Source organism: Artemia sp. Qi Xiang Cuo, chromosome 18, assembly GCF_049724085.1.
Source record: "Artemia sp. Qi Xiang Cuo chromosome 18, ASM4972408v1, whole genome shotgun sequence".
Lineage (NCBI taxonomy): Eukaryota > Metazoa > Arthropoda > Branchiopoda > Anostraca > Artemiidae > Artemia > Artemia sp. Qi Xiang Cuo.
In genome coordinates, this window is record NC_142811.1 from 30,692,135 (window position 1) to 30,713,968 (window position 21,834).

A 21,834-nucleotide genomic window follows, 5' to 3' on the forward strand; every position below is an offset into this window, starting at 1 on the left:
TTTAAGACGGCCAGAAATATATTCTATAATAATCCAAATTGTAACGACTAGAAATTACTATTAAAGAATCAATGAAGCCCAAGGCGAACAGAAATGAAAACAAATAACAGTACAAACATAAAGATAATAGATATTGATAAAGATGAATACAAAAATCCTAAACGAGTAAAAATCAAATTGAATACTCAAGTCAAACTCAGAACTAATAAAAATTACTACAAACAGGAGTTAACCTACTCCCCTCCCTCCCCTAACCATAAGTTATAAAGCCTAACGTATCATTTGCGAACTCAGAATATACTGAACTCGAAATATATTACAAACATTTTTTTATTTAGAACATTGAAAAAAAATATGGCTAAATAAAATTTTGACTTGCTAAGATTCGAAGGAGTTAATATCACTATATATTAAATATTCAGTTTATTTTAATTTGTTCTTTACAGTCACCTTGATTATTATAGTGATTTATTTTTATTTTTCATCTACGTTTTGAAAATTTAAAGTACGGTGTTCAAAAGAAATATAGTTTTCAACAGAACGTAAATGACGCAAATGACTTGTTTGATATGATCATTTATCTCAATGTCTGTTCCTTTGGGGTTTTATTCGCTCATTGATAGTAAATTTCTGGTCGTTTTAAGGTTGGACTATTATAGGACTTTATTCCTGATCGTCTTAAGTTAATATGGCTGTTTAATTTTCTTTAAAAAACTTATTTTTTGGAAAGTTTCTTTTCCAAATTAATTACTAACAGGGTAGATAAGGATACTGTTGTCCAACTAGCAGCAAAATTCTTTGGAAAAGATGCATTGAAATCTGTCGCAATTCTTTTAAAACGAATATTCTTGAAAAGCACCGAGATTCACACTAAAGTGTGGCTTCCAAGAGGCGTATCGTAAACTAAAATCATAAACTAAAATCGTGGCACAAGGTGTGGGTTACCAATGAACTTTAAGATTAATATTTAGGAGTAGCTTACTGGAGAAGTAATCAAAAACTAAATATTGCTGAGTTTCACTTAAAATTTGAGACAAGTTCCTGCAGCCAAGAAACTATTCCCCAAGAAAGGCAAGACCATTGACCTTTCGGGTGAAGGCTGTAGAGGGCTGAAGGTAGAAGGCGGTAAATTATCATGCTTCCTCTGATCTTCGGTACCCCAAACTTTCGAAACTATGAAACATGTTAGCACCTCAAGTGAAAAAAAATCCGACAGTCTAAGATTTCCCAGAGGGAGTCTCATTGCATTTAGCTATGTGCCCATCAAATGTCAAACGGATCCAAGTACTTTGATACAAAAAGTAAATAGCGTCTGGAATATGACGTGCGGTAGTAAAGTCAGTCCCCTATGTCACTAAAATTAAATGACTTGCCTTATAAGTTACATACAGATCTGAGCCCTCTTATGCAAAGGCTGGAACCGGACATGTTCCTTTGAAAACCATATTATCATATCCCAATTAACCCAAGGTTCTTGCCTCATAAGTTTAAAAATATGGGAGAAAAAAAGAGCCTGTCTCAACGTCCACTACAACGTTGGTGGTGGAAGGAGGTGTTGAATCCGCCATTGGTCCACTCTGCGCCTATGGATCCAATGCTCTTTTACTTAGGCGTTACTACGCCAGCTGGCACACTCTGCAACAACGGTGCCTCTCAATAACGATCTCTTGAGTGCTAAATACCAAACATTCTGCCACGACGACATGTACAGCGTAGAATCCCACTCGAGGCAATGCTCTATTGCCAATTCCATCAGCCACTTTTCTTGATTTCGAGGGGGAGAGGGGGGGGGGTCAGTGCCATACAGAATGAGGGAGGCAGTCCTTATCCATATGTGGCTGCTTAGTCACCCTAAGGATAGAGTCGTCGGTAGTTACCAATCCTTGTAAACCCAGTGTATGCCGAAGATGCGTTTAAGACAGTTTTTTTTTTATTAATTTGCTGGGAGGAAAAAAAAATCAAACACAGATACACAAATATACAAGATAAACATCCAAGCAAATCCCAAAATAAACATCCAAGCAAAACACAAAATTCATAGACTCGATTCAATGGTTCGTAATTAAGTAATCAAACTTACGACAAATGAAAACTACCACTGACCCCGGTATATGAAGACTAATTCCAACATATCTATATGTATATATATATATATATATATATATATATATATATATATATATATATATATATATATATATATATATATATATATATATATATATATATATATATATATATATATATATACATATACATACATATATATATATATACATATATATATATATATATATATATATATATATATATATATATATATATATATATATATATATATATATATATATATATATATATATATATATATATATATATATATATATATATCTATATATATCCATATATGTATGTATATATATATATATATATATATATATATATATATATATATATATATATATATATATATATATATATATATATATATATATATATATATATATATATATATATATATATATATATATATATATATATATATATATATATATATATATGTATATATATATATATATATATATATATATATATATATATATATATATATATATATATATATATATATATATATATATATATATATATATATATATATATATATATATATATATATATATATATATATATATGTATATATATATATATATATATATATATATATATATATATATATATATATATGTATATATATATGTATATATATATATGTATATATATGTATATATATATATATATATATATATATATATGTGTGTGTGTGTGTGTGTGTGTGTGTGTGTGTGTGTGTGTGTGTGTGTGTGTGTGTGTGTGTGTGTATATATATATATATATATATATGTATATATATATATATATATATATATATATATACTATCTTTATAAACAAGCAATAATTGTATATTGATGTATTTTTTCTCGAAAACAGCTCCATATTTTTTCGGGAAAATTGGAATCTTGGGATATTCTCGCATAAAAAAAAACGATCTAGATAGGTAAAAGTCTGAGGAAATTCGTTAAGAGCCTTAATTTTGTTTTGTGCAAATGACGTCATGTACTATGTTAGTACATCATATAAGTAATTCTTATGACATCATATAAACATTTTCTTATATGATGTGATTAATTAAAAAAGCTTTTTCCAAAAAATAAGTTTTTCAAAGAAAAGTAAAGAACTCCATTAAACAAAAAATTAGCAAAAATAAAATCAAATAATCTACCAAGTGTGAAACTACCACAAATCAACATCGATAAATAAATGAAACCCAAAGCGAACAGAAACTAAAATAAATAACCGAGTCAAACTCAAAACGAGCAGAAATTGAAATAAGTTGGGCGCAAAACCCCTGTGCCTTCCCAAGACTAGAGCAAAATTTGCACTTTACTGAATAAAATATAAATGTTTTTACTTTTATAACTTTAATGAATCAAATAATTTTAACATTTTGATTACTAAATATCAGTATATGTATATTAAACTGACAATGCACATTCAATGGTATTTTTCACTAAAGTGCAAATTTTGTTATGGTCTTGGGAAGGCATAGGGGTTTTGCGCCCAACTTATGTTAATTTCTGCTCGTTTTGAGGACTCGGTTATTTATTGTAATTTCTGTACGTTTTGGGTTTCATTTATTTATCGATGCTGATTTGTGGTAGTTTCACGCTTGGTAGATTATTTTATTTTTTTTTGCTAATTTTTTGTTTAATAGAGTTCTTTACTTTTCTTTGAAAAACTTATTTTCTGGAAAAAGTTTTTTTTAATTAATTTCTATTCGTTTTACATTCACATAGTCTTTTCAGGGAAAAAGAAAATAACACTTTAAATCTTTTCGTTTTTTAAGACTTAATATTTTGGCCTGCTATTTGTATGCATGAGAAAAAATTTCAGCAATTTTTAACAACATAAACCCTTTTAAAAATCTTGACACAAATAGTACTGTTTAATTTAGTTTCATACCTCCTCTAGTTGACCAGAAATGGAAAATTTGATACCATTAGCAAAAAATCTGTTTACTTTCTTTGATAGCTTGGATACACTTACGCTATTTTGATTTGATTAAGTTTTAAGAGCAGAAGTAGTCTCGAAAGTTTGAACATAATACGCTCAGTCGTTCTTGGGATACTGCTGAGATGCCTTATTGGGAATTAGCATTATCACAGTGCATTTTGATTTAATCTTAAGGTAACATTTAGTTTTTAAACATAATGAGCAAATGGGAGGGTGGGAGTGGGGATTATTTGCCCTTCAATCACTTTCGACTATTCAAAAGGGCATCAGCCATTTCTATTTTCAATCGAATGAGCCCCTTTCGAAGTTCCCATGACAACTCCTTCAGTACGAAGTGCCCTGGTCTAAACAACAACAACAACAAAAAATATCACTAATCACTTTCGATTATTAAAAAGGGCACTAGCCCTTTGAATTTCAAATCGAATGAGCCCTTTTCAGAAGTTTTTACGCCAACGCTTTCTATAAAAACCTTATATGCTCCCAGGGCATAACTTAAAACCCTTACCCTGAGGGCTGTGGCGGAGTATCCCCTCAAAAACATATTTTCTATCTGGAAATCAACTAGCCTACGCTGAACAAAATGGCTATATCAAAATTTGGATTGGATGTGTTTGGGAGAATGATGGGCGTGGGGGGGGGCTAGTTGTCCTCCAATCACTTTCGACGATTAAAAAGGGCACTAGACCTTTGAATTTCCAATCGAATGAGCCTGTTTTGAAGTTTCTACGATAACGCCTTCTATAAAAACTTTATATGCCCCCAGGCCATAACTTAAAACCTTTGCCCTGAGGGTTGCGGGGGAGTGTCCTCCTCAAAAACATATTTTCTATCTGGAAATCAACTAGCCTACCTTGAACAAAATGGCCATCTCAAAATTTGGATTGGGTGTGTTTGGGGGAATTTTGGGCAGGGGGGGGGGGCTAGTTTCCCTCTAATCACTTTCAACTATTAAAAAAGGCACTACTCCTTTGAATTCCCAAACGAATGAGCCTGATTTGAAGTTTCTACAACAATACCTCCTATAAAACCTTATATGCCCCCAGGGCATAACTTAAAACCTTTGCCCTGAGACTTGTGGGGGAGTGTCCTCCTTAAAAACATATTCTCTATCTGGAAATCAACTAGCCTATGCTGAACAAAATGGCTATCAAAAAATTTTTATTGGATGTGTTTGGGAGAATGAGGGGCGTGGGGTGGGGGGGGGCTAGTTGCCCTCCAATCACTTTCGACTATTAAAAAGGGCACTATCCCTTTGAATTTCCAATCGAATGAGCCTGTTTTGAAGTTTTTACGACAACGGCTTCTAAAAAACCTTATATGCCCCCAGGGCATAACTTAATACTCCTGCCCTGAGGGTTTTGGGGAAGTGTCCTCCTAAAAACATATTTTCTATCCGGAAATCAACTACGCTGAACAAAATGGCTATCTCACAATTGTGATTGAATGTGTTTGGGAGAATGAAGGGCGTGGGGGGGGGGGGGCTAGCTCCAATCACTTTCGACGATTAAAAAGGGCACTAGCCCTTTGAAATTCCAATTGAATGAGCCTGTTTTGAAGTTTCTACAACAACACCTTCTATAAAAACCTTATATGCCCCCAGGGCATAAATTAAAACCCTTGCCCTGAGGGTTGTGGGGAGTGTCCTCCTGAAAAACATATTTTCTATCTGGATATCAATTAAGCTGGACAAAAGGACTATCTTCAAACTATGAGGTTATGTGCTGGTGGGAATGATGGGCACGGGGGGGGGCTTGTTGCCCTTAAATCACTTTAGATTAGTAAAACGGGTTCTAACCCTTTGAATTTCCAATCGAATGAAGCCCTTTTTGAAGTTTCTACGACAACGCCTTCTATAAAAACCTTATATACCCCAGGTCATAACTTAAAACCCTTGCCCTGAGGGTTGTTGGGGAGTGTTCTCCTAAAAAACATATTTTCTAACTGGAAATCAATTACTCTGAACAAAATGGCTATCTCCAAATGTTGATTAGATGTGTTTGGGAGAATGATGGGCGTGGGGGGGGGGGCTAGTTGCACTCCAATCACTTTCGACTATGAAGAAGGACACTAGCCCTTTGAATTTCCAATCGAATGAGCCTGTTTTGAAGTTTCTACGACAAGGCCTTCTATAAAAACCTTATATGCCCCCAGGGCATAACCTAAAACCCTTGCCATGAGGGTTGTGTGAGAGTGTCATCCTAAAAAACATATTTTCTATCTTGAAATCAACTAGCCTACGCTGAACAAAATGGCTATCTCAAAATTCTGATTGGATGTGTTTGGGGGAATGATGGGCGTGAGAGGGGGGGGCTAGTTTCCCTCCGATCACTTTCAACTATTAAAAAGGTCATTAGCCCTTTGAATTCCCAATCGAAGGAGCCTGTTTTGAAGTTTCTATGACAACGCCTTCTATAAAAAAAAAACCTTATATGCCCCCAGGGCATAACTTAAAACCTTTGCCCTGAGGGTTGTGGGGGAGTGTCCTCCTTAAAAATACATTTTCTATCTGGAAATTAACTCCGTTGAACAAAATGGATATCACAAACTTTTGATTGGATGTGTTGGGGGAAATGCGGGGCGTCGGGGGGGGGCTAGTTGCCCTCCAATCACTTTCGACTATTAAAAAGGGCACTAGAACTCTCGATTTCCAATCGAAAGAGCCCCTTTTGAAGTGTCTACTACGACCCCTTCCATATGAAGTGCCCTGCTTTAAAGGAAAAAAATAACTTATGATACATTGTGCCAACATCGTTCTTATATGCCCTCGGGGCATAACTTAAAACCCTTGCCCCGAGGGTTGTGGGGGGGGGGTCCTACTCAAAAAGATATTTTCTATCAGGAAATCAACTACGCTGAACAAAATGGCTATCTCAAAATTTTGATTGGATGTGTTTGGGGGAATGATGGGCGTAGGGGGGGAGTTGCCTTTCAATCACTTTTGACATTTAAAAAGGGCACTAGAACTCTCGATTTCCAATCGAATGAGCCCCTTTTGAAGTCTCTACGACGACCCCTTCCATATGAAGTGCCCTGCTTTAAAGGAGAAAAAATAATAAATGATACATTGTGCCAACATCGTCCTTATATGTCCTCAGGGCATAACTTAAAACCCTTGCCCCGAGGGTTGTGGGGGAGTGTCCTCCTCAAAAAGAAATTTTCTATCTGGAAATCAACTACGTTGAACAAAATGGCTATCTCAAAATTTTGATTTGATGTGTTTGGGGGAATGATGGGCGTAGGGAGGGGGCTAGTTGCCCTCCAATCACTTTCGACTATGAAAAAGGGCACTAGCTCTTTGAATTTACAATCGAAAGAGCCTTTTTTGAAGTTTCTACGACAACGCCTTCAATAAAAAACCTTATCTATCCTCAGGGCGTAACTTAAAAACCTTGCTCAGAGGGTTTTGGGGGGAGTTTCCTCCTCAACAACCTATATTATATCTGGAAATCAACTACGCTGAACAAAATGGCTATCTCACAATTTTGATTGGATGTGTTTGGGGGAATGATTGGCGTGGGGGGGGACTAGTTGCCCTCCATTCACTTTCGACTATTAAAAAAGAGCACTAGCCCTTTGAATTTCAAATCGAATGAGCCTATTTTGAAGATTCTACGAGAACGCCTTCTATAAAAACCTTATATGCCCCCAGAGCATAACTTAAAACTCTTGCACTGAGGGTTGTGGGAGAGTGTCCTCCTCAAAAACACATATTCTATATGGAAATCAACTACGCTGAACAAAATGGATATCTCAAAATTTTGATTGGATGTGTTTGTTAAACCTCGCCTGCGTATGCAGCCTGTCCCAAGCTAGGATAAAGAGGGAGGGTTGGGCTGTGGGCTTGCGACCCACACTCGGGACCTCAAGGGCCTGCCCTCGGGGGAAATCCTAATTGCCAGCGATACACCAAGTTTGAGCCTCGGATCAAGCCCCCTTTCGATGACGACCTCTGCATGTCCAAGGACAAGATTTATAAATGCAAAACAACACCTCAAACTTGGTTTCTTGAACATCCACACAATTTTCTCAAGACTCCAAGACTGAACAAGTGCTAAGAGCACTGGAAGATTACCACCTTAACCTTCTGGCTCTGTCAGAAGTTCGATGGCTAGGATCTGGATCAAATAAACTGGATGGAGATGTGACCATTATATACAGTGGATCGCAGCAAAAGCGTGAATACGGAGTAGCCCTAATGATGACAAAACAGACTTCCCAAGCTCTACTACAGTGGACACCTGTGTCACCTAGAATCCTGAAAGCCCGCCTCATCGGCACGCATGCGAAACTGTCGGTAATAGTATGCTACGTACCCAGTAATGATGTCAGTGACAAAGCAAAAGGCTAATTTTACAGAGCTCTCAACTCCATAGCAAACTATATACCACGGCATGACATAGCATGTTTTTTAGGAGACTTGAACGCGAAAATAAGAAACGACCGATCGTTTTCCCCAGAGGTTCTCAGAGAGCATGGCCTGGGCTAGCGAAACGAAAACGGAGAACTACTTATCGACTTCTCACTCCTTAACGACCTAGTAATCGGAGGTACCCTATTTTCTCATCAGGATGTACACAAATATTCTTAGATATCTCCCGATGGCCATACCCGAAATCAGATTGACCATTGTCTTTGGAGCAGGAAGTAGAGACCAAGCCTACTTGATATAAAGGAATATAGAGGAGCTGGCGTTGGCTCAGATCATAATCTGATGGCAGCAAAAATCCGCCTCAAATTGAAAAGAAATAGAAAAGCAAAAAAGGCTCCCTTAAACCCTGTCTTTGACTCGGAGAAACTGAGGTTGAGAGAATTCAACCAAGCCTTTAAACTAGAGATGCGGAATAGATTTGAAGCCTTGTCTTTACTAGATGATGCTGATAGCAATCAATGCTGGAAAAGCATAAAGTTGTGCTTTCACGATGCCGCGAAAGCCACCATTGGGTACCGCAAGAGCCCAAAAGACCAGTGGCTATCTGACCAAACATGGGAACTCATTGAGACAAGGAAAAAAGTAAAAGCATCACTTATCCAAAGACAAACCCCCGACCAACAGATCCTCAGAAACGATGAATACAGAGCCGCGGATGAAGAGGTAAAGAAGAGTGCCAGAAAATACCAGAGAAACCTGCTGGAGCAAAAAGCAGCGCAGGCAGAAGGGGCGACGGAGAGAGGTGATTCAAGAGCCGTCTATAAAATCACAAATGAGATTATTGGAAAGAAATCCTCTATTCAACATGGACCAGTAACAGACCCCTCGGGCATCCTGATAACACAGCAGTCTAAAGCAAGCGAAATTTGGTCCAGCCACTTAGAGAAGTTTTTGAATAGGCCTCCACCAGAGGATTACCCAGATATTTCAGCAACAACACTGCTTCCCTTAGATATCAGCACGGACCCCCTGTTATCCACTTATATTATAGCAGCAGAAAAGGAGCTTAAAAATGGGAAGTGGCCTGGCGAAGACAGGATATCCGCGTAAATGATCAACGCGACTGTTATGACCTGCATCAAGTTCTGGATAGCGTTTATCGCAGTAATCTGGACGACCGCCAAAATACCTTCGGATTGGAAACGCAGCACGCTTGTGAGGATCTTTAAGAAAGGCGATACGTCCTTCCCAGGCAACTGGCGAGGAATCTGCATGCTTTCCATACCTAGCAAATTATTGACGCACATTTTACTGCAGAAAAATCAGCTCGCAGCTCGACAGACACCGTCGCGACGAGCAACATGGATTCAGACCGAACCCTTCATGTGCAGATTTGATATTCACCCTACGGCTACTGACGGAAGAAAGTAGAGAATGGCGCTCCACAATCTATATGATATTCATCGATTTTGAAAAGCCATTTGACTCAGTAGACCGCCAAAGTCTGTGGAAGATCCTGCTGCATTACGGAATCCCTGAAAAGATAGTTTCACTGATTGTTGCGTTTTATGAAGATAGCGACTGCTGTGTAAAGACACCAGATGGCCAAACCCGTTTCTTCCGCATTATGTCAGGAGTTAAACAAGGTTGCGTCTTGTCACCGCTACTTTTCGTAATTGTCATTGATTACATACTGCGAAGTACAAGCACAGATGGAATCCAGCTGAATCCAGAAACACGCCTCAGTGATGTAGACCTCGCTGACGACATCACCGTCCTAGAATCATGCAAGCAAAGACTCCAAGAACTCCTTGACAAAGTGAGGGAGAGAGGTGGCCATTTCGGCCTAAAAATAAATAATGAGAAAACAAAATGCATGGCTACCACAGATTCACCCATGAGCATCACTTGCGGAGACCAACACATAGAGCAAGTCGTCCATTTCAAATACTTGGGAAGCATACTAGAAAGTACCGGATCGACCACAAAAGAAGTGGTCACAAGAATCGGCCAAGCCAATGGGGCCTTCAATAGATTACGGAAAGTGTGGCGGTCCCAAAGCTTCTCTATACGGCCAAAGTTACGACTCTTCAATAGCAATGTTCTGCCAGTGCTGCTTTACGCTGCCGAAACCTGGCACCTGAACCAGGAACAAGAGCGAAGAATACTTGCTTTCGAAAACACATGTCTCAGAAGAATTCTCAACATCCGTTGGCAGCAGAGAATAACAAACCAATCCATCCGTGACAAGACTGGCCAGCCTCTTGTGACATATGTCATAAGAGTCCGCCGATGGAGATACCTTGGCCATGTACTACGTATGAACAATCTCCGACTACCAATTGCAGCGCTCTATTGGCAGCCATCGGGTCCACGCCGCAGGGGCAGACCCAGAAACACCCTGCGTCGAACGTACCAGACAGATCTCCGTAACCTGCACACATCAATCCAACCTCAGTGGGAGGACATACTTGCAGCAGCAAACCAGCGGGAAGATTTCTTGATGCCCTGGGTGCCTCTGGAGGCACAGGTGGATCTAAGGTAAGGTGTTTGGGGGAATGATGGGCGTGGGGGGTGCTAGTTGCCCTCCAATCACTTTTGACTATTAAAAAGGGCACTAGAACTCTCGATTTCCAATCGATTGAGCCCCTTTTGAAGTCTGTACGACGACCGACCATGTAAAGTGCCATGCTTTAAAGGAAAAAAAATGGTACATTGTGCCGGCATTGTTCTTATATGCCCTTGGGGCATAACTATTAAAAAGGGCACTAGCCACTCTAATTTCCAATCGAATGAGCCCCTTTCGAAGTTTCTACGACAACTCCTTTGATACGAAGTGCCCGGCTGAAGAAAAGAAAAAAAAAACACATTGTGCCCATATCGTTCTTTACTTAGGCAGCGCTAGCGCACTGCCTATGATGCATAGCATAAATAAAATTGTTGAGTTTCCAACGCATCACTTATTTATATAATATAATGTCTTTTGATATATCAACATCGAAAACAATTTTTAACTATAAAAAAAAAGAATAAATACAAAATATATAAAAAAATATATATGAAGTATTTCTACCTAAAATCACGGTTTTTCATATCCAAGAAGAATATTTTCTGGCACTTTTTTAAATGACACCAAAAGTGTAAGATTCTTGAATCCTGACAGGAATAAAGTTTGTGTTGAATCCCAAACACGACCCTTGGCAACTGTAAAAAAAACTGTGAATGCATTGTTAGGGGGGCGGGGGTACCATGTTATCCTGATTCTGAATTCTACACGGGTTGGTGTCATTCACCACGTGGAGCATCCCAGGGAGACATGACAGAAGATCTCCGTGGGAATAACTGAATGCAAGTTTTCCCGTACACAGTGTGCAAGAATCACTCAGCTTTAAGAGCTTAACTGAAGTGTATGGGGTAAAACAACGGACTTCTACAATCCCAAGATTTAAGGCCCATTCTTTTGCACTAAGATCTTACATCTAAGATCTCACATCTTTCTGCAAAGATTTCCGTTCTTTTAACTCATCTTTGTTCTAAGATCTTACAGCTCACTGATAATAGCAGAAAGTGTGAAAGACGCCATCTTTCTGCCATATAGAACAATGATGAGAGAACTTCGATGATATACTCATCATTGTTCTCAGACCGCTGATCAGAGCAGAATGATGAAAGACGTTTGCAAAAGAACGCTATAAGATGTAAGATCTTAGTGCTAAGATTTCACTTTTAAGCGTTCTTTGTCAAAAGATGTAAGATCTTAGCACATAGATGAGTAAAAGAACGGCCCTTTAAACGCATTCTTCCCTTTGTTCATCATTTCAAATTAACAATTGTCTCCACCTTATTCTACAATCGAAACTCCTTACCTTACATAGAAATGCTCTAAAGTTAGCAGCAAAATCAGACACATATACCCAAGATGATGGCAGAACATTTCCCTAAAACAACTATTGGCAAAGTATAAGCTTTATGGAGACTTTCTTCTCTTTTAGACCGGTGGCACTACTTTCCCTGTCCTATGCAGATCGAAGATTTCTAGATTGCTCTGTTTTTCGTCATTCAAGTACTAAAACCTGGATGTTAGTACACTAAATACATTTAAATGACAATTTATGAGACGTAATTCTTGTTAATTAAGTTAGAATTAATTAGTTATTCTTCGTGAAGTAAAAGTTAAAGTAAAAACTAATGTAAGTGAGGTTTAGAAAAATTTGGAAAAAAAAAGGGGTGTCTCATTCGCATACATCAACCTATGAAATACTACAGTTCTGTAAAATAATTTTAAGAGGGGGGGGGGAGGAGTAGAAACTTGAAATTTTTATGCCATGATTGGAGCTGTATATTCATTCCAAAAAGTTTCACGTAAACTCCATTCGCAATGAGATTTTACTAGATTAAGGTAGCGCTGATTTGAGCCAATCAGAACTTTTCACAAAATTTGTTAGCCAATGTGAAAATAATAGGAAAATTCTGATTGGTACAAACTAGTGCTAGCTAAATATCAGAATTAGTAAAATATAATTGTGAATGAGCCTGTGACTACCTCAACAACTTCCTGAGCTAGCAGAAAGCCACTCATTTACATACTTCTCAAAATTGATGTCAAAACGTACCTTTAAATGTGGTCCATTTAGAATATTTCTCAATTCAACTGTACCATCAAGACGATTATTGAACCTTGGATCGACTAGAATGTCGGACAATTCTTTTAGACCCAAGTAGCCATTTATCTGAGCCGGCTTCAAATCAGAATTACTTCTTATTGACAGCCCTGACACTGTATGGTATACCTTAAAATATAAAAGAAGGCACTTGAGTACCACTAATTAAGATAGAATTTTATTTTAGAGGATAATAATTAAGATAGATGTTTGTGCCTGGGAAAAGGTCTCCGACCAAGTAAGTATTAAATTACTTTATAATTTTTTTTTAAATAAAGGTAGTTTTGGTAACCAAGTCACGTCTTATGTTTAAAAGAACAAAGAAATAGAGAATCAATGAGAATCGATTGCGACCCAAAAGAACTGGCCAGGCACAGCGGTTTCTACCACAATTGTTTGAGTGTTTTCGTGCGAGCAATAAGCCAGCTCTATCTTAGAAAAGATACCTCTTTCCAAGTCTTGGCATATATTTTAAAATTGTAAAGCATGAATGCTCAAACAAGATAATTTGTCATGTCAAGCCACCAAAAAGCATACTAAGTAAGATTAGGTGGGGCAGAACTTCAATAGGATGGGCCCGTCGGTTAAACAAATTCCTACGTAGCATTTGAATTTTCAGATGCCAGGTAAGGTGAAAAATGCCTGATCCTGCGGCAAGTAGCAATTAGTAGTAACTAAACTTCAATAAAATGTTTTCCCGTAAATCAAGTATTTCAATTATTAAGTTTTAATAAATAAAGCTATAAAAGTCAAATAAGTTCAACAGCGATCCCTCAATCGTAAGTTAGCACAGGCTACGCCTGTATCGACTAATAAATAAGGTTATGCATTGCCTAATAAAAGTAACATCTATCCAGCAATTGAGGTTATGTCAAAACTCAGTTGCGGAATCCAGAAACAAAATTAGAAACAGGAATTTCTTCTAAACCTTATTTTCTTTTTTTTCGGAGGTCAAATGTCTCAATAAAGTGCCAGAATGAATTTAGCCTAGCTTGGCAGTCCAGCTTTCATATTTTTTTTTTTTTTTTTATCCTCAACATGAACATTCACGAAAAAACATTAGCAAGTAGCGAATTTACCGTAGGCCCAGCAAAAGTTCTGGAACTTCTGAAAAATTTGGTTGGTTATAATAACCACAACTAAATAATCAGGAGCTCCAACCCCAAAGGGTCAAGTAAATATTAAGACCACCCAGTGAAAAGAAAGCGGCAAGACCTTATGAATCGCCTAGCAGGCGGAAGAAGAGCCCTAGTTCTTCTAAAGTGCATGCATCACCAGTGGGTGGTAAAACAATTGCATTTGCTTCTTTCCAAGATTTTCCGTCCATCCAACCTACTTTTACATTTATTTTATTGCCTTTCTTCCATTCCAATTTATTTCCATTTTAATTTTCTTTTTTTCCCTTTTCTTTCTTCACGAAACTCAATTTAATGGATTGCAGTGAAGCCGGTTCTTAAATGCGTGGGACGAACAAAGAATTAATGTCTATGAGATTTATTATTGGTTCAAAGCTGCTGCTCCAAAAACACCAATTATCTTAAGTGTCTACACTGGGTTTTAAATTTTACGTTTCCTTTTTATTAAAAGTTTGGACGAAAAAAAAAAAAAAGCTTTGGAGTTTAAGTGGTATGCAATCCTTCATTAAACATTAATATTCTCGAGTTAATTGGTCTCCTTCCAGGGAAAAGGGAAACATTATCCCACTCGTAATAGCCCTCGATTAGCTATGCAAATACCTACGAGTTTGAACATAAAATTAACAATACAAGAAATTCTACAGGACCATTTAGTCAGACAAAAAACTGCAAGTGACACCTTACCTAGGCTCTTTCCTTGCTTAAAAATAGATGAAACTACTATATCAACTATTATTCAATAGATTTCAGAAGATAACCATAATGAATTTATCATCTTAGTCCGGAAATTCCAACACACGATCTTTTCAATCAAGTGTTTTATTCTCAATTTGAGTAAAATTTTAAGGCTTTCCTTGGGAAGAACTGAGTGAACTAGGGAATGAGCCAACTGAGAATAAATTCCTTTGTAAAGACTTTTAGAATAGTCAGTAAGATCTAGGGGAATTCACAAAAAAATCCTTCTTTTTTCATTGACAATGTACTTCTAACCAGACAACTATTTCACCAGCACTATCTTATTGTCATTTTTATCATCAGTTATCTACAAATTGTCGTCTGTTTTGATATTTTAAGTGGTTAAAGGTAAGTGATTCATTGGGGACATTTGCTTTGGGGGATTCAAATATTGTCCAAAAAACGAAAAAAACGAAACTCTAAAAAAAGGAATCTTGACGTCAATAAAAGAATTAGATTCTTATGCTGATTCTAGATATACAAGATTCATTGAGTTTTGTGTCATCCAATCAAAAACTACAAGCCTGAGAAAAGTTGTCGATTTTGAAGAAGGGTGAAACACCCCCAAAACGTCAAGTAATCTTGTTAAAAATCACATCATCAGATTCAGCGTATCAGGGAACCGTATTGTAGAGGCGTCAAGCTCTTTTTAAAAAATAGTGTAAACTATTTTAGTAAAAAAATAGTAAAGAAATAGTGTTTTTTGCAAGAAGAAAGATCATGGATGACTGTTTATTTTTTTTTTGTTTGTTTGTTTTCCCCAGGGGTGGTCGTATGAAACTATTGATCCTAAAATATCAGTAGAAGGCTTATTCGAACTGAATTTAAAAGTTCTAGTGCCCTTTTTAAGTGACCTAAAAGATTGGAGGGCAGCTATCCCCCTCCCCCAGTCATCCAGTCAGGATTTTGAGATGGTCATTTTGTTCACCATCGTTGAAAGATTCAATAACTATGTCTTTGAGGATAACATGAATTTCTACTGGGGGGGGGGGATTTGCCACAGGGAGAATTTCCCGTGGGGAAGGGATTTTCCTGGGGGGGGGTGAATTTTCCAGGGGAAATTTTACACTAAGGGAATTTACCAGAATGTCAGTAGAAAGCTATCTTATACTCCCAGGACTCACCCCTGCTGCCATCTACAATTTAGTCTAATGCTGACAGTTTCCGAGAACTTGATTGCGTAATCGATTGGGAATTTGGAACACATGTGCTGTCGACCTCAATTCACCTATCGTGAATCAATAATTCCCCTTAGAAACAACAAATTAATTTCCCCTTTCTTGACAGATCAATCAATCAATGACATCATCTGTCAGACTTTAAAAATTTTCGCCTAGAAACATTTCTCCAGGAATAGATCCAAATCATTAATGTCTTTGCCTCGGGAACAGTTCTACTGGTCGAACTCCAAAAGATATTAATAACCAAAGGTCATGGAAACAGTTCTCCAAGAAGCATCTTAGCGATGAATTGTTTTAGCGCGCGAAAAGGTTTCTTATTAATTTGAAATGCATTAGCACAGAGATGCCAAAAACAAAAGGAACACGCTGAATTTACGTTTAGGGATTATTTGGGCGAAAGTGTTTTAGAGAGGTTATGGAATTATTTCGGCGAAACAGATAGAGACATTTTAAAAGAAGATTTTAGAAGAGATTTTGGAAGAGGTTTTGAGTGTGGTCGTTATAATACACAAGTTTCATTTGAACAGTGTTGTGAGGTCCTCTAACCCAACCCCAAAGGGTTCCAATCCTCCTACCCCAACCCCGCAGGAAGCCCCCCGGTCCTCAAAGGCCCCCAAGCTCCCAAAGGGCCACCGGAGCCCCCAAAGGCCCACCCAGACCCCCAAAGGCCATCCCCGGGCCCCCCAAAGACCCATCGAGCTCCCAAAGGACCAACGGACTCCCAAAGGCCCTCCACCGGTCCCCAACTGCCCCTCCGGACCCCCAAAGGCCCTCCCTGTGCCCCAAAGGCCCTCCCTGTGCCCCAAAGGCCCACCCTTGGCCCCCAAAGGTCCCCCGGACCCCAAACGCTCTCCTCAGACCCTCAAACGCCCTCCTCAGACCCTCAAAGGCCCTCCCCTGGCCCTCAAGGGCCCCCCAGACCCCCAAGGGCCCTCCCCGGGCCCCCAAAGGCCCTCCCCCGGTTCCCAAAGGTCCCCCAAGCTCCCAAAGAGCCCCAGCCCCCCAAACGCACTCCTCAGACCCTCAAAGGCCCTCCCCTGGTCCTCAAGGGCCCCCCAGACCCCCAAAGGTCCCCTGGACCCCAAACGCTCTCCTCAGACCCTCAAACGCCCTCCTCAGACCCTCACAGGCCCGCCCCTGGCCCTCAAGGGCCCCCCAGACCCCCAAAGGCCCGCCCCGGGCCACCAAAGGCCCTCCCCCGGTCCCCAAAGGTCCCCCAAGCTCCCAAAGGGCCACCGGAGCCCCCAAAGACCCACACAGACCCCCAAAGGCCATCCCCGGGCCCCCCAAAGGCCCATCGAGCTCCCAAAAGACAACCGGGCTCCCAAAGGGCCCCCCGAACCCCCGAAGGCCCATCAGGCTCCCAAAAGACCATTGGGCTCCCGAAGTGCCTCCCAGACCCCCAAGGGTCCTCACCCGATCCCCAAAGGTCCACCGGGCTCCCAAAGGACCAGTCGATCCTCGAGTGCCCCCTCAGCCCCCCAAAGGCCCTCCCGGGGCCCCAAAGGCCCGCCCGGGGCCTCAAAGGCCCTCCCCCGGCCCCCAAAGGTCCCCCGGCCCCCAAACACTCTCCTCAGACCCTCAAACGCCCTCCTCAGACCCTCAAAGGCCCTCCCCTGGCCCTCAAGGGCCCCCCCGACCCCCCAAGACCCACCCCCGGCTCCCAAAGGACCAGTCGAACCTCGAGTGCCCCCACAGACCCCCAAAGGCCCTCCCCCGGCCCCGAAAGGCCCACCGGGCTCCCAAAGGACCACCGGTATCCCTTCCCCCACCTTTTAAAATAATTTGAATTTTTTAACATGGTATTTTTTTTTAACTTTTTTACGTATCTTAAAATGACATGAAATATGCTTACGGCTCTACCAATCGTACTCTGTGCGTGTTCAAAGACACGATGTGGCTTTCTCACTGGTACTCTATGGCAGGTTATCGACACTACCTAGTTTATTGCATGCATTAAATCAGTATTTCTTACGCAGTGGAAGGATAAACACACAACTCATATCTGTAAAAAAGTGAAGATGAATTATTCGAAGAAAGTTTGTACACATGAAAAAATCGTCGTCGTGTTGAATGCAGACAAGGAGAAATACCTGAACTATGAAACGAGTGCAAGTGGTAACACTATTGGAAATGTATGCATGCGTTGTCATGACAGCGAGAAGTTAGATTTCTTTGGAGTACCCAAGAATTTCAATCGTGCAAACGGCGGATATGCAAGAGTAACATTACCAGAGAAATTAGTGCTCAAAGAGAATGCAAACTTAAAAATAATTGTCGATGATCGGGGACCACTCCTTGCTACGGCTTCTGGTAACACATTACCTGTTGATAAATCCTATCATCCTCTTTCCGGTATTAGCATTTTAAAGAGAACAAGAAGAAGACAAGCATACTCCTGCACCAACATCATAAATCATATCTTGTCAATGTGTCAAAACTGCCATCTATGTAAAAATAATGTGACAATAGACAGTGAAATCGCAGGCAGAATAAAAAGGACATTAGCAGACAATATCATCAATGAATATAAAGATGAATTGACGGAAAGTGACGCGCAAGTGTACTAATAATGTGTAATAATGTATTTAACGTATTTTTATATTAATATTCTACATGTCATCATTTAATTAAAAATATTTTATGCATTATTTTGTTAAGTATTCATTATTTTTAGGGTTTCGCAGAAAGTTAACGTTCAGAATTAAAAAGTTCAGAGATGAAGGAAAAAGAATTTTTAGAGATAGAGATGCTACTAGCAGACTCAATTTTTCATGGAAGATAAAAAAGTTCAAGTTCTCGTCGGAATTTTATCAAAGAACACAATTCAATTCTAATTTCTCCAGAGAAAATAAAAATCTTCCACTTCAGTTCTTTATTTCACAAAGACATAAAGAAATTTAAAGTTCAATTCTAAATTTTTCGGTGGACGATAGAAAAAGTAATACCATACTTGTGAATATTTTCATGGAAGATAAAAAGTTCTAGTTCAATTTTAAATTTTCTCAACGAAGTGAAGAAAAGTTCAAGTTCTCTTCTGAACTTTACCAAAGAACACGCTTCAATTCTAATTTCCACAGAGAAAACAAAAATCTTCCACTTCAGTTCTTTATTTCACAAAGACATAAAGAAATTTAAAGTTCAATTCTAATTTTTCGGTGGCAGATAGGAAAAGTTATACTGTGATTTTGATTATTTTCTATGAAGGTAAAAAGTTCTAGTTCATTTTTAAATTTTCTCAACGAAGTGAAGAAAAGTTCAAGTTCTCTTAGGAATTTTACAAAATAACACACTTTAATACTAATTTCTCCAGAGAAAACTAAAATATTCCACTTCAGTTCTTTATTTCACAAAGAGATAAAGAAATTTAAAGTACAATTCTAATTTTTCGGTTGGAAGATAGAAAAAGTAATACCATACATGTGAATATTTTCATGGAAGATAAAAAGTTCTAATTCAATTTAAAATTTTCTCAACAAAGTGAAGAAAAATTCAAGTTCTCTTCTGAATTTTACCAAAGAACACGCTTCAATTCTAATTTCCACAGAGAAAACAAAAATCTTCCACTTCAGTTCTTTATTTCACAAAGAAATAAAGAAATTTAAAGTTCAATTCTAATTTTTCGGTGTTAGATAGGAAAAGTTATTCTATGATTTTGATTATTTTCTATGAAGGTAAATAGTTCTAGTTCATTTCTAAATTTTCTCAATGAAGTGAAGAAAAGTTCATGATCTCTTTGGAATTTTACCAAAGAACACACTTTAATTCTAATTTCTCCAGAGAAATCTAAAATCTTCCACTTCAGTTCTTTATTTCACAAAGAGATAAAGAAATTTAAAGTACAATTCTAATTTTTCGGTTGGAAGATAGAAAAAGTAATACCATACTTGTGAATATTTTCATGAAAGATAAAAAGTTCTAATTCAATTTAAAATTTTCTCAACAAAGTGAAGAAAAATTCAAGTTCTCTTCTGAATTGTACCAAAGAACACACTTCAATTCTAATTTCTCCAGAGAAAACAAAAATCTTCCACTTCAGTTCTTTATTTCACAAAGACATAAAGAAATTTAAAGTTCTATTCTAATTTTTCGGTGGTAGATAGGAAAAGCAATACCGTACTTGTGAATATTTTCACGGAAGATAAAAAGTTCTAGTTCAATTTAAAATTTTCTCAACAAAGTGAAGAAAAATTCCAGTTCTCTTCTGAATTTTACCAAAGAACACGCTACAATTCTAATTTCTCCAGAGAAAACAAAAATCTTCCACTTGAGTTCTTTATTTCACAAAGACATAAAGAAATTTAAAGTTCTATTCTAATTTTTCGGTTGGAAGATAGAAAAAGTAATACCAAACTTGTGAATATTTTCATGGAAGATAAAAAGTTCTAGTTCAATTTAAAATTTTCTCAACGAAGTCAAGGAAAATTCAAGTTCTCTTCTGAATTTGACCAAAGAACACACTTCAATTCTTATTTCGCCAGAGAAAACAAAAATCTTCAACTTGAGGTGTTTATTTCATAAAGACATAAAGAAATTTAAAGTTCAATTCTAAATTTTTTTCGATGGAAGATAGAAAAAGTAATACCATACTTATGATTATTTTCACGGAAAATAAAAAGTTCTAGTTTAATTTAAATTTTCTCAACGAAGTGAAGAAAAGTTCAAGTTCTCTTCTGAACTTTTCCAAACAACACGCTTCAATTCTAATTTCCCCAGAGAAAACATAAATCTTCCACGACATTTTTTAAGTTCACCAAGACATAAAAAATTTAAAGTTCAATTCTAATTTTTTGGTGGCAGATAGGAAAAGTTATACTATGATTTTCATTATTTTCTATGAAGGTAAAAAGTTCTAGTTCATTTTTTAATTTTCTCAACGAAGTGAAGAAAAGTTCAAGTTCTCTTCTGAATTTTACCAAAGAACACACTTTAATTCTAATTTCTCCAGAGAAAACAAAAATCTTCCGCTTCAGTTGTTTATTTCACAAAGACATAAAGAAATTTAAAGTTCAATTCTAATTTTTCGGTGGTAGATAGGAAAAGCAATACCGTACTTGTGAAATATTTTCACGGAAGATAAAAAGTTCTAGTTCAATTTAAAATTTTCTCAACGAAGTCAAGGAAAGTTCAAGTTTTCTCTTCGGAATTTTACCAAACAACACGCTACAATTCTAATTTCTCCAGAGAAAACAAAAATCTTCCACTTCAGTTCTTTATTTCACAAAGACATAAAAAAATTTAAAGTTCAATTCTAAATTTTTCGGTGATAGGTAGGAAAAGCAATACCGTACTTGTGAATATTTTCACGGAAGATAAAAAGTTCTAGTTCAATTTAAAATTTGACAAGCTATTTTCGTGCGAAAACACACAAAATCAGAAAAAATGTTCAATGTTCCTTTAGTACCTACGCAATTAGGTTTAAATGAAGGTATTTATGCAGAGTTTCAACTAGCTATGGCTAAGTTTGCTAAAGACAAACTATTTTCTTGTGAAAACACACAAAATCAGAAAAAATGACCAATGTTCCTTTAGTACCTACGCAATTAGTCTGAAATGAAGATATTTATGCAGAGTTTCAACTAGCTATGGCTAAGTTTGCTAAAGACAAGATATTTTCTTGTGAAAACACACAAAATCAGAAAAAATGTTCAATGTTCATTTAGTACCTACGCAATTA

General features: G+C 37.7%; 1 protein-coding gene across 6 annotated transcripts in view; it reads right to left on the bottom strand.

The window, feature by feature from the left end:
* CASK (peripheral plasma membrane protein CASK) overlaps positions 1-21,834 on the bottom strand; it is a 304,568-nt gene that overhangs the window by 201,944 nt on the left and 80,790 nt on the right. For all 6 annotated transcript variants that reach the window (XM_089104332.1, XM_089104335.1, XM_089104334.1 and 3 more), the window contains exon 11: positions 13,058-13,234. In XM_089104332.1, coding sequence (XP_088960458.1) covers positions 13,058-13,234 — 177 coding nt within the window. The remainder of the gene's footprint in view (positions 1-13,057; positions 13,235-21,834) is intronic.